Below are 20,874 nucleotides of genomic sequence, written 5' to 3' on the forward strand. Positions count from 1 at the left end.
CGGCCGGCCCCTCCCGAGGCCCGGAATGGTACCGTCCCGGGCCCCTGATTGGCCGGCGGCGCGGGGGCGTGGCCTCCGGAGCCTGGTTCGGCGCGCCGGAGCCCGCTCTCCGCAGTGCGAGTCGGGCCGGGAGCGGAAGCCATGGTGAGTAGCGGTCGCGCGAAGCGGCGGAGGCCCAGGCCGCGCTGGAGGCCCAGGCCGGGCCCTGGGCGCCGTCGGGGTCCGCCCTGGGAGCGGGGTGAAGGGAACGCAGGGGTCTCGCTTACGCTCCCGTCCCGGCTCCCGTTCCAGGTGCTGCTGCACGTGCTGTTCGAGCACGCGGTCGGCTACGCGCTGCTGGCGCTGAAGGAGGTGGAGGAGATCAGTCTGCTGCTGCCGCAGGTGGGCGGGATCGGTGGTCTTCCCCGTCCGCGCAGCAGCAGCCCCCCTGACCGCGCGGGCCCCGGCATGCACCGCGCGCTCCCACGTGGCCGGCCGCCCGTCGGGTGGGGGGTGCGCTGCGCCCGAAAGCTCCAGAGCCCCGGGTCCTTCGCCTGGATTCAGGGGTTAGCATCGCCATCGGGGCGTTTGGATTAAGCCTCCAGGGGCTGCCTGTACTGATGAGTCGCCGGCCCGCTCTTGGTTCCTTTTGCCATCGCTTGGTTGGTTAGGTGCGTCCGGGGCTGAGAAGCGCCGCTCTACTACGCCCTAGAGGCAGGAGGTAGGGACGGAAACGCTCATCCCCCTCCTCTTCCCCCAGGTGGAGGAGTGCGTACTCAGCTTGGGCAAGTTCCACAACATCGTTCGTCTCGTGGCCTTTTGTCCCTTTGCCTCGTCCCAGGTTGCCTTAGAAAATGCCAATGCTGTGTCTGAAGGTGAGTCTACTACCCGCATGTATTTTGGGGGGGGGGATCCACCCGCATATATTTTAGGGGAGATGAGCGATTTAGTTCGTGCTAGGAAGCTTGTTGGTAGCATTGTCTGTTTTGGCTATTTTGTGGTGAATCTGCTATGTGCTGGGAGGTAGTTGATGTGTACAGACTATGACTTAAAATAGGTTACGGTAGGCTAAATGCTTCCTCGGTGTACAGTCCAGAATGCAGGCTTTATTTCTTTGTAGACACTCGTGATTAATAAACGTAGGGGTGGGGAGCTAATGCTAAACCCAGCCAAGTGTGGTACTCTGCTCCTTTGTCCCATTTAAAAGGGCAATTTTGATGCAGACAAGCCAAGAGAAAGGTTTGCGCCTAGAAAGCAACGCTTGTGCTATTGGCCTAAGGTCTGTTCCTCCTGTGGTTGATGCAGGCTTTGCAGTGATGACTTGATTCTGTCAATCCCCTGAGTGCAATCGCTGATGTCACCATGTCTCTGAGCAAAGCCTGGAGGGAGGGGTTTGGGCAGGCCATCCCATCATGCTGTGCAGGACTGAGTGTGACTGCCTCTTAGTAAGCCCTTGAGGGAACAGGGTCTTTGTTAGGCTTTACCATCCCTCAGCATGTTAATGGGACCTCTGTTCTTTGTCCTGAGGTGTTGTTCATGAGGACCTCCGCCTACTTTTGGAGACCCACCTGCCATCCAAAAAGAAAAAAGTACTCTTGGGGGTGGGGGATCCTAAGATTGGTGCTGCTATCCAGGAGGAGTTGGGATACAACTGCCAGACTGGAGGTGTGATAGCCGAGATCCTGCGAGGTGAGATCATCTGTTAATGTTCTTGACATCTTTTCAGGTTTTCTGGGAACTTTTAGTAGGGTGCTTCTGCGAAGCCATCTGGCTTGATGGGTGCCGCTGAGGCAGAAGCTTGCTCACAGTCCTCCCTTTTTCAGGAGTCCGCCTGCACTTCCACAACCTGGTAAAGGGCCTGACCGATCTCTCTGCTTGTAAAGCCCAGCTGGGCTTGGGACACAGCTATTCTCGTGCCAAAGTGAAGTTTAATGTGAACCGAGTGGACAATATGATCATCCAGTCTATTAGCCTTCTGGACCAGCTGGATAAGGACATCAATACCTTCTCTATGCGGGTCAGGTAAGGTCCAGGGGTGAATCCTGAGGGTGGGGCTGGACCTCCTGGTGCTTACCACAGGCTGTGTTCTCTACACTGACTGTATAGATAGAGGAGGCAAAGTAATCCCACCCCATATACACCCCAGTCCAGGCCCCTTGCCTGGCCTGTATTGTGAATGGGGGAACATACTATTGAGGGGGTTGAAAATCTAACTTGTTCCCATTTCCTCTGGGCTACATGTGGAGAGAATTAAAACTGTAGTTGCATTTGAATCAAGACAGTTGGGCCAACAGTGATCATGGTTCTTCACAGGGAATGGTATGGGTACCACTTTCCTGAGCTGGTGAAGATCATCAACGACAACGCTACGTATTGCCGCCTTGCTCAGTTCATTGGAAATCGAAGGGAACTCAATGAAGAAAAGTTGGAGAAGCTGGAGGAGCTGACGATGGATGGGGCCAAGGCTAAGGCTATTCTGGATGCCTCGCGGTCCTCCATGGGTGAGCACAGACCTTAGTAACCAAAATAAGTCACGCAGGTCTGACTGTCTGACCCGCCTTGTTCACATTTCGTATTCCTAGGTATGGACATATCCGCCATCGACTTGATAAACATCGAGAGCTTCTCCAGTCGAGTAGTATCTTTGTCAGAATATCGCCAGAGCCTACACACTTACCTGCGATCCAAGATGAGCCAAGTAGCCCCCAGCCTGTCAGCCCTGATTGGGGAAGCGGTGCGTTGTAGGGTTAAGGAGTGTTCCATATGTGCCTTGTTATTTCCTCAACCACCACCACCTCCTGTTTGGGTTCGGTGGGGGAGAGATGTAGAGGGTTCTGTGAGTTAGTAGTGTCAGCTTCTCTGACTTGTTCCTTGATTCTCTCTCCAGGTAGGTGCACGTCTCATTGCTCATGCTGGCAGTCTCACCAACCTCGCCAAGTATCCGGCATCCACAGTGCAGATCCTTGGGGCTGAAAAGGCCCTGTTCAGGTACCAGGGAGGGCACCTGCCCATTCAGGTGCCACTTCTGGTGCCCACTGCTTGTTTGGGGATCACAGTGATGGCTGACCAGGGCTCCCTGACCTATACAGGCCTCTGCTATGGGGTGATGGCCAGTCCTGGTGTCTGAGTGGTTCCCAGGGCCCAGCAAAGGGACCAAGTTTCCAGGTCAGCGACATTGGATGCCTTCCCTCTGCCTCTGGGGGCTGTGGGTTGGCATGAGGTGGGGTAAAGACCCTGCCTGGCCTGATCTGACTTGAAACTGGGAGGGAAAGGAGCTGCCTTGGCTGTTAGTCGAAATTTTCCTAATCTTAAACTCTGCACTGAATATTCTTCTCCCAGAGCTCTGAAGACAAGGGGTAACACCCCAAAATATGGACTCATTTTCCACTCCACCTTCATTGGTCGAGCAGCTGCTAAGAACAAAGGCCGCATCTCCAGATACCTGGCAAACAAATGCAGTATTGCCTCCCGAATCGATTGCTTCTCTGGTATGGGTGGGAGTGTTGGCATTTGTGCGAAGGGGCTGGGAGAGCAGGGAGGCAGAGTGCCTTGGCTTCTACAATGATGTCAGTATTTTTCGTCAACAGCAGTTCACCTAGTGAGTGTTGATATGTTGGGTCTGAGTGAAGCTGAGGTTAGAGAAGATACTGGCTTTGGGGGAGTGGTCATTTGTCCTTTAGGGGCTGCTGACAAGCTTTGTCTATCCCTACACACACACATCCAGAGGTACCCACAAGTGTATTTGGGGAGAAGCTTCGAGAGCAAGTTGAGGAGCGACTGTCCTTCTATGAGACTGGAGAGATCCCACGGAAGAATCTAGATGTCATGAAGGAGGCGATGGTTCAGGTCAGTTTGGGCTTTGCTAGATGGGAGAGGCAGGTAGCTGCTTGTTGGAGGTGATGAAGTATCTTGCTAGCCTGACTTTGTGGAGTGGAGGCAAAAAAACTGATTTAATGAGCCTGATCCAATAAAGCCAGAAAGGAGGCTTGGAGAGCCAGAGGTCTTCAGAGCCTTTTCAGTACTTTTCTTTGGCCAGGCAGAGGAAGCGGCTGCTGAGATTACTAGAAAGCTGGAGAAACAAGAGAAGAAACGCTTGAAGAAGGAAAAGAAACGACTGGCTGCGATGGCCCTCGCATCCCCGGAAAACAGCAGCAGCACCCCGGAGGAGTTGGAGGTCAGTTGGCAGGTTGGCCCCGGGTGAAGGTCCCAGCTTGTGGGCCTCTCACAGGAGGACAGAGGGTGTGCTGTGTCCAGCCATGCATCCATCCCCACTTGTGGGCTGAAGGGAGGACCTGCAACCTCTTAAAACTATCGCGATTCTATAGGAAGGAGACAGGTGCTGAGAGAACTTGCTCAAGAGCCGAGAGCTGGTTGTAGCACAACCCCATTCCCTGGGCCAGTGTTTCCTCAGCTGCTTGCCAGGAGTCTTCAACGGGGAGTAATGTTAAATCTCCTTATTCTGATGTGTCCCCTCTTCGCAGTGGGGATGAGGCAGTGTTCTGAGCCACAGCCCTCCTCCAGTGTTTAAATCGTGCCAGCTTGATGGGCTTAGTTAAAATTACATGTTCTTCCTCCTAAGTGACAGTCACATTTGGGGTAGATTTCCAGAATTAACATGTGTAGAATCACAAGTTTTCCCCCAACTGCTGGGTCACTTTTTTTTTTTCAAGATTTATTTATTCATACAGAACTGGGGTGCAGGCCAGAGACATGGAGGGCGAGAGACTTCACCATAGACAGAGCGGAGAGCAGAACAGGCAGATCTATGAAGTACACTGCTGAGGGGAGCAGCAGGCGGGTCAGGAGAGGTCTGCCACGCCATGTGGTCACCTCCCAGGCAGGCAGGAATCGAACTCATGTGGAAGTGGCTTAAGCTTCTTAGTGCAGTGCTTTAACCTGCTGCGCCACCAGGGAGGGCCCTGCTGGGTCATTTTTAACAGCATTTCCAAAAGTTTCTGCCACGGCGATTTTAAGTTGCTGGAATTTGAGGAGGGGAGGGCTCACACAGTGGGTGACACTGCTCTTGTGCCCTTTCCTTCCCCTTTAGGAGATAAATGAAAAACCCAAAAAGAAGAAAAAGCAAAAGGTACAGGAAACTCCTCAGGAGAACGGCATGGAAGACACACCTGTCTCCTCCAAACCCAAGAAAAAGAAAACTTCCAAGGAGGAGCTAGTCGGTAGTGATGTTGAAGAGACAGCTGGCAGTACAAATCTTCCCAAGAGGAAGAAATCTTTCTCCAAAGAGTCACCTGTAAGTGACCAGGAAGAGGCAGGAAACAGAGTTGTGTCTAAGAAAAAGAGGAAATTCTCTTCCAGGGAGGAGCCACTCAGCAGTGGACCTGAAGAGGCTGCCAGCAGCAAAAGTAACAGCTCCAAGAAAAAGAAAAAGTCCAAAGTATCCCAGGAAGATTAACAGGGACATTTTCCCCATATGGGGTGTAACCCATGGTGACATTTCCCACCCATCCCCTATACCCCAATAAAAACCAAAAACTGGTGCGCTCTTAAGATATATTTTATTACACGGGTGTGGGTGGGACCTAAGGGAGGGCCAGAGCATCAATGACGGCCTCAGTGAAGTCGTGGCAGGTGGCGTAGCCACCCATGTCAGAAGTTCGAACCTGTAGGGGAGAATTGTCATCATCCCTGTGGCCTAGGCCCTGCCCTAACAGCCACCCCCGCCACCAGCAGTCCCCTAGGAAGCCAGCCCCAGGACAACCTAGGCTCTGCCCAGGTGAGATTGTGGTTTAGGGTTAAGGGCTCTTCTCTGGCTGGTCCACTGTACTGGGATGTGTAGGTAGTATGGTCCTTGTGAGGTTGGAAGGGGGGGAAGGGTTCTAGCCCCCATGGGGGTGCAGATGGCCGATGACGGACTTGATGAAGTCAGTTGTGGTGCTGTAGCCGCCCATGTCTCGAGTCCGAACCTATAGCGGCCACCGGCAACAGTGGTGGGGAAGAAAAGAGAACCCATGAAGGGAGGCAGGACAGCAATAATGGAGGAAATGGAGTCCAAGACAGGTGGTGAGGCCAGAAAGAAGACAGCAGAGATGGAGGAGGGGCCAGGTTCGAAAGCCTGTCCTGAGCCACAGCCACTGTTCGCTATGCTGAGCCTGGGCAGGACAGTGCACAGCAGACGTGAGATGGTAGATGAGACAGGAGGACTTCAGGAAGTTGGAGCCAGAGGGATGAAGATGAGGGGAATGCAGATGGCTATGAGGGGAGAAGGTGACACCAGTGCCTCAGCCAGCCTGACACCTCCCTCTGCTCCACTCCCCCTTAACTATTCCCCACTCCCAATTCCCCAATACTTAGAATTGCAATCTCTGCAATAAGACCGCCTAAAAAGGGCCAAAGAATGGAGCAGGAAAGGGAAGAGCAGATGGGAAATAAGATGCAAAGGAGATGAAGAGGACAGGACAGCCAAGAGGGAGATGGACAGCCAGCCCTGAAAGCCAAGTGAGGGAGGAGGGAACCTGGATGGAGGAAGGCCCCAACTCGGGTTCCCAGAGTAGTGCCAAGGCCCTAAACCCAGAGCGTTTCAGACTCACCTTGCCAACTTTGATCACTTTCTTCACAGCATCTGCAATCATGTTGGAGTGATACTCGAGACTGTGAACAAAGCAGAAGCTGAGCTCTCCCCCCACACCTTCACACTCCCTCACCACCAGTGCCTCCCCCAGGCGTCGGGCCCCCTCCCGAACCATGACCTACTTGAGATGCCGCAGCATGTTGGAAGCTGACAGCAACATGGCTGTGGGGTTGGCAATATTCCTGCCCACTGCCTGGGCAAAAGGGTGCCGAGCGCCCTGTGGAGAGGGGCAAGCCAGAGTCACTAAGGGCAGACAAGTAGGAAAGAGCATATGGGTGGGAAGGCAGGTCAGGGCCACCGCTAAAAGGTGGGGAAGCAGAGCAGGCAAGGTCACAAAGGAAGAGTGAGAACTCTTCAGGGAGCACTGATGTCAGAAGGCACAGAGAAGGGGGGGCGGGAATCGTCACTCACCGTCTCAAAGACAGCATACTCTGCGCTGTAGCTCTCCCCAGGGACCACGCCCGCGCCCCCAACCAGGCCAGCAGCAAGATTGTCAATAATGTTGCCATACAAATTGGGCATCACAAGAACATCAAATTGGTAAGGGTTCTGCACCAGCTAGAGGGCGAGAGGCAGACACGAGATGTGAACTTGACCCCCCCCCACTCCCTGTGCGCCATGAAAGTGCAGACATGAGGGCCTCACCTGCATGCAGCAGTTGTCTATGATCATTGTCTCAAACTTAATTTTGGGGTACAGTTCAGCGACTTCTTCACAGCACTGCAGGAATAGCCCATCCCCAAGTTTCCTGTCGATGGACCAAATGAACAATTCAGTCAACAGAGCAGAAGCAGGCTACCTTCCCAGGAACCTACCACACAGGAAGCCAAGTCCCTCACATGATGTTGGCTTTGTGGACGGCTGTGACTTTGCCCCGCCCCTTCTTAGTGGCATAGTCAAAAGCAAACTTTGCAATCCGCTGAGATTTTGTTCGAGTGACAATCTTCAAGCATTCAATCACGCCCCTTGCACTCTGGGGAGAATAAAGCAGCAGCCGGTAACATTGGAAAGAAAGGAAGAAACTAAGCCTCACACCTACCTCTACCCCTGCCGACCCCAATTTCTGAGGCCTTACCTCATGTTCCAGAGAGCTATACTCGCCTTCCGTCTGCTCCCGAATAATCACCAGATCTAGATTGTTGTGTCGAGTCATGTACCCAGGAAGTGACTTCACATGGACCACATTAGCAAACAAGTCCAACTTACGCCTGCATGGGGGTACAGCAGAGCCATCAGCACTGTGCCTGTGCCCCAACACCCCTTTCACCCATGACCCCCACCACCTACCTCAGTCTCATATCATAGGAGGCTAGTTCTCCCTTGTACTCCATCGGAGTGTGAATCTTTCCTGCATAAATAAAGTGGGGGTGAGAGGGGTGTCAGGCACAGGTTCCCTGTGGTTTCCCATTCCATCAGGGACATAAAGTAGCCCAGACTCCCAGCTCCGACTCCCAAATCCCACTCCTAAATGCCTGGAGAGAGGAGCAGGCTGTCACTGTGGTCAGGAGCAAAGAAGAATAATGGTAAAACCAGAAATATTTGCCTATTGCTTTATTTCTAGTCACTGAAACTTGAAATAACCTAAAAGGACAGAAGATTACGTCATGTTATCAAAGAGCCTGGGTTTAAAAGATTGACAAACGATACTAGAGAATCTGTAACCTTTCTTGATGTTTCGGTGCCCACCCATTTGACATTTTTTCCAACCTATACTTACTGAAATAGCAACCAAAAAATGAAATCCTACCCTCAAAGGACAAATAATGCAATGAAGAAGACAGACATGTTAGATACCATGAGAGCGATTTAAATGATGCACAAAGGAACACAGACAAGAAAATGTTACAGAAGAACTGGTTTTTTGCCAGATCTTGGATTAAGTGGGTACAGTAAATTGAGTAATGACCCTAAAATATACTCATGCCTTAGTCCCCTTAGTATGTAAACGTTAGGAAAATGATTGCAGATATAATTTAGAGATCTTAAAATTAAACATCTTGGATTAGGATGAGGTCTAAATCAATTCTGTGGACAAGGAAAGGAAGAAAAGCATAAGTCAAGGTAATACATATATTTGGGGACCAAGACTGTCATGTTGTTACAGGGTAACCCAGAGTGAACTTGGGCTGCCTGTCTGTGGGTCCTCACCTGCACGCTTAAAATGTAATTTTCTGCAGATACACACATAATTTTGTAAATAATGGGTTTATTTACAAAAAAGGGAAAGGAAAAGGAACAACCTAGGGAAAGAGAGAGGGATACAAAGTAACTAGAATATCTTACCAGCTCTGCTAACTTGGAGCTCTACTCTCATACTAACTGCTAGTGCCCATTCCCACCATCTGAGAGCCGCTCCAGAGAGAGAACCATTACCTCTCCAGAGTGACAGTTAAAAAAACCACTCTCTATTTATCCCCCAAAGTCCCAGAATGCCTGCTTAGCTTGGGCCCTTGCAGTTCTCTCCCTGGTACTGCTGGGAGTTGGAGTTTCTAATCACTGGAGTAGGGAGTGGAATCCAGAAAGCTGGAGTAGAGGGTGGAGTCCACAAAACTGCAGAATTACTTTAGAACATCCTTCCCCTTAATAATGTGACCACAAGTGTTGTGGGAAAAAAAAGAAAAAGAAAAACTGAGGGTGCTCATAAAGGAATGGTTTACTTCTCTGCACTAAGCCTGGGATTGACAAAGTAATACTGGTGAAGACCGAAGTGTGATGGATGGCCTGCCAGGGCAGAACTGAAAGCCCTAAAATCTAGTAAGGAGACTAAATTACAGGAGTAGAAGAGATGACAGAACAGGCAGCTATAAGTGGCATTTTAGAAACACAACTAAGATTTGATGACCCACAACTCCTGGGTTCCCAAGGAAGTTCTAGGGGGTCAACATATCAATATGTGGCCAGGGAATCTTAAACCTGTGCTCACTTGATTTTAAATGACACCTGGATGCGGTAAACATACCAATGATGGCCACCTTGTTCTCCTTCATAGAACTCAACACCTGCTCCAGCTTCTCCTCAGAGGCCATATTCTGCACCTCACTCAGGTGATGTTCCTGAAACTCCACGGGGACAGAAGCAGCCTTCGGGGACAGGTACCAAAAGGCAGAAGGTCAGAGTCAAGTTAAGACACTTCCAACCCACCCCAAGGTCCCGGCTGTTTTATTCCCCCGGGGCCGCTCACTTTGAACACTTCCTTGACAGCGTGCATCAATTCAGGTCCCACGCCGTCTCCTGGGAGCATGGTCACAGGAAAGGCGCCCTCAACCTTCACGTCCTCTGCCTGCGAGAAGGCCCAGAAGAGCTAGCGCTGAAGCGGAAGCTGGGGTGGGAGGATTGAGGTGGGGAAGATGCCAGGGGAGCTGGGGACAGAGACCTGGGCCAGAACGCAGCTGGATTTGCACTAACCTGGCTCCGCGAGGCGGCGTGGGCCACGGGGGAGGTACACAGACTCCTCCATGGTCCGGGGTTCGGGGCCGCGAACAGGGCCTGGGACAGTGACACACAAACCTGTGAGGTCGGGGCTGGGACCTTCCACACCCCGAATATTGGCTGTGAACCTGGTTCAAACCCGCCGCTCCAGCTCCCGCGCCCGCCCCCTCCCGACCTGCCCCCGGCCTCACTCGGGTCAGCCAGCGGACGCCGCAGAGGGCAGCCATCTTCTTCTCAAGAAGTCGCGGCGGACGTGACGTCAGGCGGGCGCGGCCGGGCACCTTGACTTCCTGCAGGTCTCTGGGGATCTATACCGTCGGCTTTTTTTTTTTTCCTTCCAAACATTATACCTCCTACTCCTTTCTTCACTTGCGCTTTTCTTTCCACTCACTGCTTCCCCTGGACGCTAACATAACACTGTTGCTTTATTTTTATTATTTTTTTAGCATAGCAGTCACCATATTTACGTTGAAACTTCAAAATAACGGGCAGTATGAGATTCTGTGTTTATCAGACGAAGACTCGAGTTTAATAGTAAATTGAGAAACACTTCTGGCAGATCTGACTTCCATGTGTTCGTATCGACGTATTTGTTACTCTTTTAACTATGCACAAATCTGAACCTAGCCGGACACCCAATGTCCGCTAGCTGATAACGATGCCGTGGGGCAGTCTGAAATAGACTAACGAAGGGTCTGGGTTGACCGGAGTGAGTAGCTGAGCCATCACTGTGTGGAGCTGTTGTGCTCTCTTCAGAAGCCGCGCGAGTTCTGCTGGCCGTCAGGTCCCGGTGGAAGGTATCTCATTGATACTGTCTGGAAATGAGGACATTAGTCAGGACACTTGCAAAGTTTCTTGGGCAGAGGAGGGAGGTTAGAATGTTAGGGATCACATGTGAGTGTTCAGTTTGATGCTGGGTGAATTAAATGGCAGCTTCCTGGGCTTTAAATTTCTCCATTACAGAGATCCGAACGTGGGGGTCCACCTAGCCCCTTACATGCCCACGAATAGAAATTAGTCTCCGTTTACTCTTTTCACTCAGCACTGTGCCTTAGAAATGAAAGATACCAGTCTTGGAGGATAAGTAGACTCATTTTAGCTTGCTGCAGTGATAGATAATGTGAATTCACTAATTTTGAGTCTTTCTGGAGTTGATGGATTTTTAAGTGGTTTCTGGCTTAAGCCACTGCCTTCAATATTGTGATGTAAAGCCTCATATAGTGTATTTTGTACACATGATAAATGTCACAGAGTGCTCCAAAAGCACCCATACCAATGTGTATGTTTCAGTTTTCAATGCGTTTTGCTTCAGTTAACAAAACCTCATTACAAATAAGAGTTGTTGGTTTGGTTCCTCATACACATACACTTATCTGAAGTTAAAGAGTCACTGAGATTGGTTTAGCTGCTTAGTGATAACCCCTGGATCCAGAAATTCTAAAACTTTCCACTCTGCCAGTCTTAGTGTATTGTCTGATATCCTCAGACTCTGGTACCTCATCCTTACAATATGGCTACCACTGCTCTTGACATCAGTTCTGCCCTCACACTGAAAAGGGGGAGAAAAGTCATATCTGTTTCTTTTTAGCAGAAGCTTTCTCAGAAACACCCTGAGCAGATTTCCATGTAGGTCTCATGGCCTGAATTATGTCAATGACTACTCCTGCTGTAAAGGAAGCTGGTAAAGAAGGGAGATTTGTCTTGATTGACCTAAACTAATTCTTCACATCTTGTTACACATTAGAATCATCTGGAGACCTTTTTGAAACTACCCATGTCTAGACCCCAGAGATTTTTATGTAATTGGTCTGGGCTGAAGCCCAAACATTGGCATTTTTTTTCAGAGCTCCTTGGATAGTCTAGAAGTTCACCACAGTTAAGAATGCTGTGGTTTACACCAGCCATGAGCCTTTATCCTAGCTGGGCATGTGTATCAGAATTAGGTTTAGCTGTGAGTGGCAATACGTATTATACTGCCCCTACCTAAACAAGAGACAGGTTTAATTCCTGCTCATATTAAAGGACAAAGGCAATTGGTTCAGGCCTGAATTGGCCTTCCATGGTGTCAGAGGTTTGGACTTTATTGATCCACCTTGCAAGCTGTCATTCCCAAGGACCCCAACAGTTATTCCAGTGCATTCCAGACAGCAAGGGAGAAGTGCCCAGCCCTTGAATGACACTTTCTGAAAGTTGCACACACCATTTCTGTGTATATCTCATGTGCTAAGGAAATGTCTTTTTTCTTCAAAATGCTTTTTTTAGAGGCCTTTTAAGATGATAAGTATATTCTCCAGTATTTTTTTCTAATGTTATGGTTTTGTGTGTTTCTACAGTTTAGGTCATTAATTTATCTGAAATATAGTTTGGGATAAGCCGAAAGGTAAATACCAAAGCCTTACCTAATTGTCCCAACATCATTAATTTTCTTTTCCTCCACATAATAAATCCTTCCTTTAATAAATCCTAAATTCCCACATAGGGTCCTCCCTAGTGGTGCAAGGGGTTAAAGTGCAGCATTATGAGGCGGTCTGCGGCCAGTGCAGCACGAATTCGATCCCGGGTCAGGGAGGTGATCAACATGGCACAGTAGACCTCTCCTGGCCTGCCTGCTGCTCCCCTCAGCAGTGTATTTTAGTAGATCTGTCTCTGTCTTTAGTGAATCCTCTTACCCCAGGGCTGGCCTGTACCCCAGTTTTTGTATGTATCAATAAATAATTCTTTAGAAAAAAAAATCCTACATAGATTTAGCCATACAAGTTTCCTTCCAAGGGAAAAGGGATAAATACACTAAGGTTGTCAGAGTACTGGGAGGGCCTGCTCCTGTACAACAGCGCCACCTGCTGGACACATCCACCAAGTACATTACTGACTTACTACCCATAGAGGCCCTTGACTCTCCAATCTGACATCTCCACTTAGGGATGGGTCAACTTGATTGGGTGGCTACCAAGAGAAGGACACAAAAGGCCTCACTAGCCAAAGGGAAATGCAATATCAAGAGCACAGCTGACCTAACCCTAAATTAGTCTACCCTTTACATGAAAGAGTAGCAAAATCTTTGTGGGAGACCTTCATTCCTCACTTCCTTTACCTGAAACAACACTGCTAGCTCAATGGAGCCCTTAGTCCACATTAGATTCCCGAGTGCCTGCCTGGTTCACTGGTGCGCAGGGGTGTCCACCTTCCACCTCGACACTAGCTCTGCAGAATCAAAAGCAGGTGGGGCATTCTACTCCTTGGGCAGAACTCAGTACAATCCTGTGTGCTGTTGCCAATGGCTTCATTGTCTTGTCTGCAAAACTGGAAGTTCAAAACGTTGGAGCTGCAAACTGTAGAAACAAATTAAAATGCCAATCAGACAGTCGGGGTCACTCATGGAGAAGCCCATGGTAAGGGCTCTTTGCTAAGAGGAACTGGAATCACTAGAGACAAGCAGCCTCACTGCCCGCGCCCATCATCACACCAGTCCATTCCACAGGCTGGACATAACAACAGTCGGCTAACAGCAGATCTCATCTGGACTGACGTGATCCTCAAGGCTGTGGGTGTGTCTCCCAGCCATGAAACCTCTCCATGTGTGTTTGGCTCACAGCCCACTGCCTCCTCTGGTTATTGACAATGACATCAAAGATCAGCAGGCTAGTGTAAAGATCGCCCGTGGGGACTCCCTGGCATTCCCACCATACCTGGCTTTCCACGATAACTGGCTCACGGAAATGAGACCTACTGATCCCCATGGGACTTGCACAAACCGACGACCGAGTCTGGGATCTGGGTGGGATGGTTGAAACTAACACCTCAGGTTGACCTCATCTTGCTGCTTGAAGTTCTTTTGATTATAGCCTTAATTAAATTCTGTGTGAACCAGTCTGAACAGATTGGCCTGCAGTCTCCATCGATCAAATTAATCAGAAGGGTGGGTGGGGTGGCTTGCTTATGTGAATATTTAAGTGTGGCCAAGAAGGCAGAGAGCTGATTGTGGAAAGAGGCAAGTTGCCAGAGGCCCTGAGTCTCCCTCCAGTTTTCAGTGGGCTCTCAGCCTGGGCTGTTTCTCAGGCCTGTGCATGCAGTGGGCAATTCAAGGGGGGAATTCTTCTCTCTCACCACGACAGAATTCGCTTACTGCCTCTCTAAGAGAGGTGGCTTCCCAGCCTCCTGACCTGCAGATGCTCCACAGACCTGTATGCATAGCACCCACAGGCTCCCATATTGCCCCTGAGGGGCTTGGTGGCAGAGGGAACTGACGCAACAGTGATGCTTTTAGCAACTTGCTGAGCTATGAGGCAGGTTCTTGTCTCTGAGGCATAAATCTCATGTCTTCCACCGAGCATCAGTGAAATAGTAACAGGTTAATCTCTTAGCTTGAAAGTAGGACAAAATTAGGTTGCCAATACCTGCACACATGCTTCTGTGAGGGGCCCCCCCTTTGTGGCATCTTTTAACGGTTACTGTCACCTCAGCCCTATCTCCAAATACATTACGAGGGAGGGGAGGGCTTCAGAGTATGAATTTCAGTCAGTCCTAACAGGTGTCCTCAGGTCTCTGTTACAGCTTGAGATGAGAGAAAACTTTGAAAGAAATGTTGACAAGAGGAGGGCGGTAGCTAACTATGGAGAAGGGTGTGGCAGATGTCTAGGGGGTTGAGAAGGGTAGAGGATGCATCAGGGCCAAGGAGAAACCAAGCATTCTGTGACAGCCACCATGTGGGGGTCACAGTGTCACGGTGAGGGACAAAAATGGGTATGAGAAACGTTAAACAAATTTTTTAAAGTTAAAATGAAAAGTAAGCACTACAAATGTTACAGGCAGGGAAAGGGGGCACCTCAGAACCCCAAATCTCCCTGCTCTGAAGAGGCTCTGCCATCTGCCACATCAAGACAAAACATGTAAGACCTTTAATGGAAAGGAACTTTAATACAATGAGTGTAATACAGAAAAGACAAAGAATATAGTTCCTAAATCAAGCACCCAGAGTAACCCATCCCTTCGTGGGTAAAAATCCACCCAAAAGGGATTGGCCCAAAGCAAGGCCTTAATGCCTGCCACAAGTCTAAAGCAACTTGGGGTGGGGGTGGGAGGGCCCAGAGAAAAGGATCAGAAATGGCAGACAAGGCTGGGAGGAAAAGAGCAAAATCGAGATAAAGGCTGCCATGGTCACCCTCCCCGGGGCTCTCACCCACGTTTCAACCAGTCCAGCCTAATGTCAAGAGCCGCGTCTTCACGCGTCTCTCTGCTCCACATGCCTCCTCCGGGCCTCCTGGCTCTCCATCCTGCTTCCTTCCTTCTCCAGGCTCCTCTCCAGCTTCTCCTGCCTGCTCAGCTCCACCCTCCTTAGGGTGGGGCAGGGAACCTGGAACCTCCCCTTTCCCTGGGCACCACCATTTCACAAATACAAAATAGAAATGAAACTAAGTGAACTGTTCTCCCACACAATGTAGATGTCACAGATATAATGGTGACTAAAAGCCAGAAAATGACCAAGTACATGAAGCCATGAACTCCAGGAAGCTATGAACTCTGGGAGTGAAAGATGCTAGTTTTTGGTGCTAAGAAGTCAGAGTCAGAGTTACCCTGAGCACATGTATTGACTGGGAGGCAGGACAGAGATGCTACTGGAGTTCTGAAAATGGATTTTCTCTTCATCTGGACAGGGTTATGTGGGTGTACATGTGTGAGTAGGATTCTCGAGGCCCACACATGATATTCCTGCACTTTTGTGCACCTATTGTATTATGCTATAATTTTAAAATATATACATATTTTTAAAACTGACTGAAAATCAAAGAGCTGGACATTGGGTCAGATCCACATACATGTCACTCATAACTAAACTTGCAGCAAATAGAGCTGATCCCTCAAAGCCTGGCACAGAAGGGGCCCCATCATCCCACTCTCCTGTTCAAATAAGGGGAGACTTGTGTCATTGGGCCTCATAAGGGTGTCTGGAGTCCTCTTGCCTGGGCTCTGAAGGCCCAGTTGTGCCTACCCCTTCCCAACCTGTCTGAAATGTCACATGGGTGGTTGGAATCAGCCATGGGGCGGGGGGTTGGGGGGGGAATGTACATTGGCAACTGCTACAAGTCGGTTCTTTTTTTGAGAGGTAGTTGTTAAACATTCTCAGACCATGGGTGCCGCAGCACCCCAGGCTGAAGCAGCCGCAGCTGAGAATAGTTGGGTGACTTACTTACTCAAGTCCAGAACCCCAGAGAGAGGCCTCAACATTCTGTCCCAAGATGGGCCCATGACAGGGCAGAGCAAGGTGAAGTGACAGCTGGTAGCTGGGCTGACTTCATCGACTTGGGGAACCCTGAGTGGCCCCAAGTACCCAATCATTACTGACCTCAACCTAGACATTTGTTCATTCCGTGATGCCTGTGTGTGAGGCACCATCCTGAGTACTGTGGATACAGAAGGGACAAACTCCCATCTGCAAGAGTGGGGAGCCAGTGGGAGCCAGGTCACCACTCCCTGGTGTCCCCCTATCTCCCTTCAGCTGCCTGGATTAAGTCTTTGTTGTCTCTATCTTGAACTCTTCTGCTCAAATTAAGATCCTTCAAAAAACTGAGGTCTGAGGGGGCCTGGAGCTGTACAGTAGGGAGTGGAATGACTCTAAAAGGGAAAACACGAAGTTATGAGCACACAGTGCTGTCTGTGTAGCTGTTTGGGGACTAGCTGCAAGGAGCTCTCAAAGGCCTGCGTGGATGAGGGTCCCTGAGGCTCAAGCCTCCTGGACATCAGCCCCTTCCCCCCAACCCATTGTGACCCCCTTCAGGGGTCATGACTATACCCCATGAACCCCAAAGCAATCTGAAGAGGGAATTTAAGCTTATGCCATTTACATCAGTAACACAAAAAATATATACTCATTATGTTTACTGAGCTTTATATATTATATATATGCACTTTTATTTTAGATCTTCTGCCAGTGCCTCTAGGCAGCTAAGGGGCAGCTCCCCAGGGTGGCATGGAACCTGTTGGCACCTCCAGGTCCTGGTCCCTCTCTGGCCTCACCTGGAGGGTGAACAAAGGGGCTGGGCTAGAACAGATTCTGCTGCTCTGGGGAAAATGGCTCCCTTCTGTTCCTCAAGGGAGACTCAGGCTGGTCGGCTCCGTCCTGGTTCACGAACAGAAGGGCAATACTGAAGGGGAGATGCAGCCCTCACTCCAGCCCAGAGCTTGGGGGTACACCAACCTTCTTGCCCAAAGTCCACCATTATGACTCCCTCTGTGTTATTATTCGAGATTGAATGATTCAGCCTAGCCGCAGGGACAGGGGTGGGCCCCAAGGCAAGACCTGAGCCACTGTAAGGAATCTTGTGAGTCAGTTGGAAGGAGGGCTACCTGAGGCATACCTGCCAGGAAATCCGGGGTGACCCTCATTGTTCTGTTTTCTTTGTGGAAGTAAAGGCATATTTAGGGGTGCATTTTCTTTTTATTCTGCCTATGTGTTAATTCCTGTAAGGTTAACGACAAGAAGGGGATCCAAGAGCCCGGCTGAACAGCCAGGGGCCTCCAGGGGGCGCTATGGCTCAACGCACAGCCTGGTCAAGAGGTCCTCTGTCCACTGCACCACTCTGTTATCTTTGGCGTTGCACCCTCCTTTGGAGAAAAACCCAGAGAGGCAGAGACAGAGAAGTTCCGTTGACTTCTGAAGAAAGTGGGAAGGTCTGGATCGACAGGTAAAGTTCCAGGTTCCCAGACACCAGCATGATGCTCCAGGTGCTGAAACCTTTCACTCAAAGCAAAAGCAGCAAGGCCACCACTAAGCTCTGCTGGTCCTCACAGAGGCTGAGCTTGGCCCAGGCCAGCCTTGCCCCTCTCATGCTCAGGCCCTTCTGTGCTGGTGCCAGGACTTGCCCCAACCTAGGTCACTCTGGAGTGACAGTGAGTATTCACCAGTCTCCACCAAGGGCCTGGGTTTCACTGTTGCTTTTTCTCCAGCACTGGGTACCTGGGCACGAGTGTCCTTGAGGGAGAGGGATGGGTTCAGAGGCCTTGGGGTGGAGGTCAGGCCTGGGGTGGGGTTGGGCCAAGTGGGCTGGTTTCTCTGCCTGCTCAGACCCAGCCTTCTCCTCTGTCACCACGGCCCCTCCAGCTCTCGGCGGCCAGGGCCACAGGTGCCCCCCAAGCCTTTCTTTCATGGAGAAGCTACTTCAATTTAGTGGGGAAATTTTTTCAAAAAGAACTATGATGAAAAAATGCAAAACTAACAGAAACCTAGAGTTCCAAGAAACAGCCTTGTGACATGAATTTGAAGCAGAGGTACTTACTTCTCACCCCAAGGGCTGACCCTGCCCTCGCTCCTTGACCTTTTGCCTGCTGGGTCCAAGAGTTACCCTTGTCACTGAGGGGTCCTGGCCCTTGGTCCAGTGGTCTTCTCCAGGAGCCCTTCCTGGGGCCACGGACTCTGGGAAGCCTTAGACACTTTTCTGGTTGTTTTCTTTCTCATTCAAGTGGTTAGAGGAAGACTCACACAAGTCGGGAGCCCATCCACACTGGCCTTGACTCAGGGCACTTTCCTGGGTTGACTGTCTCCCTTCTGCCTCAGGTTAATTCTAATCATCTATCCTCCAAAGCTACTTTGGGATGAGTCTTCTAGATCCCTGAGGACCTGCAACACCATCAGCAAAAAGAATAGGAACCCCATTTGCCTCTCAGACAAAAAAAAAAAAATTGCAGTGGGAGGGGAATGCCAGAGAATAGGCAGAGCTAGGGGCAGGGGTGTGCTTTGGAAATGGTAGGATCTTCTGTCACCCCAGCAAGGGACTCCCAGTCAGGGGGTGGAGGGAAGGCTGCAAGGAGCCGTTTGGGTCAGGCATCCAAGAGCCTAGAACGTTCCTATGCTGAGTCTGTAAAAATCTCCTAGAGGAGACATGAGACATTTGGAAGTCCCTGAATAGGTGATGGCCTGCTTCTAAACGCTCTGGCAGGAGGGTGGGGGCAGAGGGAGGCAAGAAGACAGATAAGGGAGCTGCAATCAGGACCAAAGCCTGGGCCCTAAGCCTGGTGGACATCAGGGAGAGGTGCCATGGATGGACACAGGGGAGCCAGGCAGAAAAGATGGGTTGGGGGGACAAGTGAGAATGTGATCTGGGTATGTGGAGACAGGCTGCCCCAGCCCAGGGACACAGCCATTGTGATAGGGACCCTATCCTCCCCGAAGAGACCCTCCCGAGAGGGTCACTTCTGTGACCACTTCTGTGGTCACCAGATGCCAGGGCTGGCAGAAATAGGCTCACGGTAGATCATTTCCCCAGAGATGGTGGCTGAGCTTGTAGGCGAATATGAGCTCTTGTAGAACTCACTTCTCTTGCAGAAGAGAAGAATGAGGGGAGACAGGGAGATGACAGAAAGGCACAGTGGCTTGGGGGAGCCAAGAGGCGAGAGGAGAGACCATATGTCCTGTCTCTAGTAGGGGTGTGGGAGGTAATGGGGTCCATTGTTGCAGAGGCTCCAGAGTTCCTGAGGCAAGAGAGGAGCTGGAGGGAGTCAGGTCACAGGGGGCTACCAAGGCTTCCTTGAGAGGGTCTTCCGTGGACTTCCTCCAAAACAGGAGGGGTGCCAGCTGAAGGAGGGGGCAGGTACAGGGGAGGGGTCTGTTGGAAATTTAGTGAACCAGCGGCAGCTTTGAAGGTTGGAGGAGTGGAGCATATATTGAACTTTTTTTTGGAGGTGGTGGTGGAGAATGTCTAGTTCATTGTTCCACAAATGTAATGTCACCTGGGATCTTGTCAAAATGCAGGTTCTGATAAAACAGGTCTGGGCAGGGCCTAAGAGTCTGTTTTTCTAACAAACTCCCAGGTGATGGGGGTATCCCAGCCCCAGCTGACCGTCCAGGGACCATGCTGTGAGGACCAAGGATTTAGAGTATGATAAGGATATGGAGAGTGTGGCAGGGGAACTCACCTTTAGGAGAGACTTACCTTTGACCATCTCACCTGGGGTAAAAACAGACCTTGAAAAGTCTGGACAGGGCACCCTGCTGGTGAGGAGGGGAAATGGAGAGGAGGGAGGGGAAAAAGGAAAGTGGTCAGGAGAGGTGGTGAAGGACTCCCCGAGCTCGGGAGCTTCCCTGGCAGCCTAGCAGGGACCATCATCTGCGGCCCATGTGGGGCAGAACATTTGTTCCAACTTGGAGGCCCCCCCACAGGGAATGAGCGTCAAGTGGAGCAGGAAAGTGAGTGCCAGGAGCGTGTGGGAGTCAGAGCAGAGGCAGGGCAGGCAGGTGGCCCCATACCGCTCTCCAGGTACTTGCTCCACTCATTCTGGGCTTGTTCGCAAGGCCAGAAGGTGGAGGAAGGGAGCAGAAATGACCACCCCTACCCCAAATGCCCCCCACTCCCGTTCAAGGGTGGGGTGGTTCCTAGCCGGAACCGGGAACAAATCAAAGAGGAACCAATCTGAGCCGGGAAGGCGCTGGGGAGAAGGAGGGAGCTGGTCCCGGAGTCCTCAGCATCCCTCCCCGGAGTCAGAAATCTCGAGATTTCTGAAAGGTGTTTTAGGTTTAGGCAACCCAGGGACGGGGCTAGAACGGGAGGGAAGGTTCTGGGGGCGTGGGGGGGGGGAGACGGGGGTGCAGGGGCACCGCTCAGCTCGTCTGAGACAAAGGTTCGAGTTCCCAGGCTGAGAAGAAACCGACGTCCGGTTCGCCGGGGAACGCAGGAAGGTCGGCCGCGCGGAGCAGGAGCAGAAGGAGCAAAAGCTTGGAGGCGTCAAAATGCGCAGCAAGTGCCGGAACCGGGAGGCGGCGTGGAGCGCGGCGGGGACCAGGGAGAGGGAGCTGAGGCCAAGCAGCAGCCAGAGCGTCGTCCCGAGGCGACCCGAAGGCGGCGGAGCTTCCCGGGCGCCGCGTGGCCTTCTCCGGCGCCGGCAGCCGG

At 51.1% G+C, this 20,874-nt stretch overlaps 2 protein-coding genes across 4 annotated transcripts; one reads left to right on the forward strand and one right to left on the reverse strand.

Annotated features, from left to right (window-relative positions):
- Nucleotides 1–16: 16 nt before the first annotated feature.
- Nucleotides 17–5,466, forward strand: NOP56 (NOP56 ribonucleoprotein). Its single transcript, XM_004687340.1, has 12 exons — nt 17–144; nt 292–381; nt 740–854; nt 1,507–1,668; nt 1,803–2,001; nt 2,293–2,480; nt 2,562–2,713; nt 2,867–2,967; nt 3,319–3,467; nt 3,704–3,825; nt 4,016–4,153; nt 5,027–5,466. The coding sequence occupies exons 1-12, from the start codon at nt 142–144 to the stop codon at nt 5,390–5,392; spliced, it is 1,785 nt and encodes a 594-aa protein (XP_004687397.1). The 5' UTR covers nt 17–141; the 3' UTR covers nt 5,393–5,466.
- Nucleotides 5,467–5,476: 10 nt separating this feature from the next.
- On the reverse strand, nt 5,477–10,277 carry IDH3B (isocitrate dehydrogenase 3 (NAD+) beta). 3 transcript variants are annotated; one of them, XR_001145704.1, is made up of 13 exons: nt 10,189–10,276; nt 9,974–10,054; nt 9,750–9,848; nt 9,528–9,648; nt 7,856–7,916; nt 7,644–7,776; nt 7,408–7,541; nt 7,214–7,316; nt 6,980–7,126; nt 6,691–6,785; nt 6,528–6,588; nt 5,699–5,903; nt 5,509–5,600 (listed from the first exon to the last, which is right to left on the reverse strand). XR_001145704.1 is itself a non-coding variant. In XM_004687342.2 (12 exons), exons 1-12 carry the CDS (start codon nt 10,222–10,224, stop codon nt 5,520–5,522), a joined length of 1,152 nt encoding a protein of 383 aa, XP_004687399.1. In that variant the 5' UTR covers nt 10,225–10,277; the 3' UTR covers nt 5,477–5,519. The 3 variants fall into 3 exon arrangements, 2 of the variants coding, with proteins under 2 accessions (XP_004687399.1, XP_004687398.1); XM_004687342.2 differs by lacking the exon at nt 5,699–5,903 and having other exon boundaries at nt 5,477–5,600; nt 10,189–10,277; XM_004687341.2 differs by having other exon boundaries at nt 5,508–5,903.
- Nucleotides 10,278–20,874: the final 10,597 nt, after the last annotated feature.

Source organism: Condylura cristata, unplaced genomic scaffold (genome assembly GCF_000260355.1).
Source record: "Condylura cristata isolate star-nosed mole 26May11 unplaced genomic scaffold, ConCri1.0 scaffold00022, whole genome shotgun sequence".
NCBI lineage: Eukaryota > Metazoa > Chordata > Mammalia > Eulipotyphla > Talpidae > Condylura > Condylura cristata.

What these genes read in the sequence shown, in the direction of transcription:
- NOP56 (XM_004687340.1), top strand. An exon ending in CAGCCCTGATTGGGGAAGCG is followed by an intron (nt 2,714 to 2,866) that starts GTGCGTTGTAGG and finishes TTCTCTCTCCAG; the next exon opens with GTAGGTGCACGTCTCATTGC. An exon ending in CCGAATCGATTGCTTCTCTG is followed by an intron (nt 3,468 to 3,703) that starts GTATGGGTGGGA and finishes ACACACATCCAG; the next exon opens with AGGTACCCACAAGTGTATTT.
- IDH3B (XM_004687341.2), bottom strand. Translation starts at nt 10,224, where the DNA reads ATGGCTGCCCTCTGCGGCGTCCGCTGGCTGACCCGA. An exon ending in GTCCACAAAGCCAACATCAT is followed by an intron (nt 7,317 to 7,407) that starts GTGAGGGACTTG and finishes GTCCATCGACAG; the next exon opens with GAAACTTGGGGATGGGCTAT. An exon ending in AAGTGATCAAAGTTGGCAAG is followed by an intron (nt 5,904 to 6,527) that starts GTGAGTCTGAAA and finishes TGGCCGCTATAG; the next exon opens with GTTCGGACTCGAGACATGGG.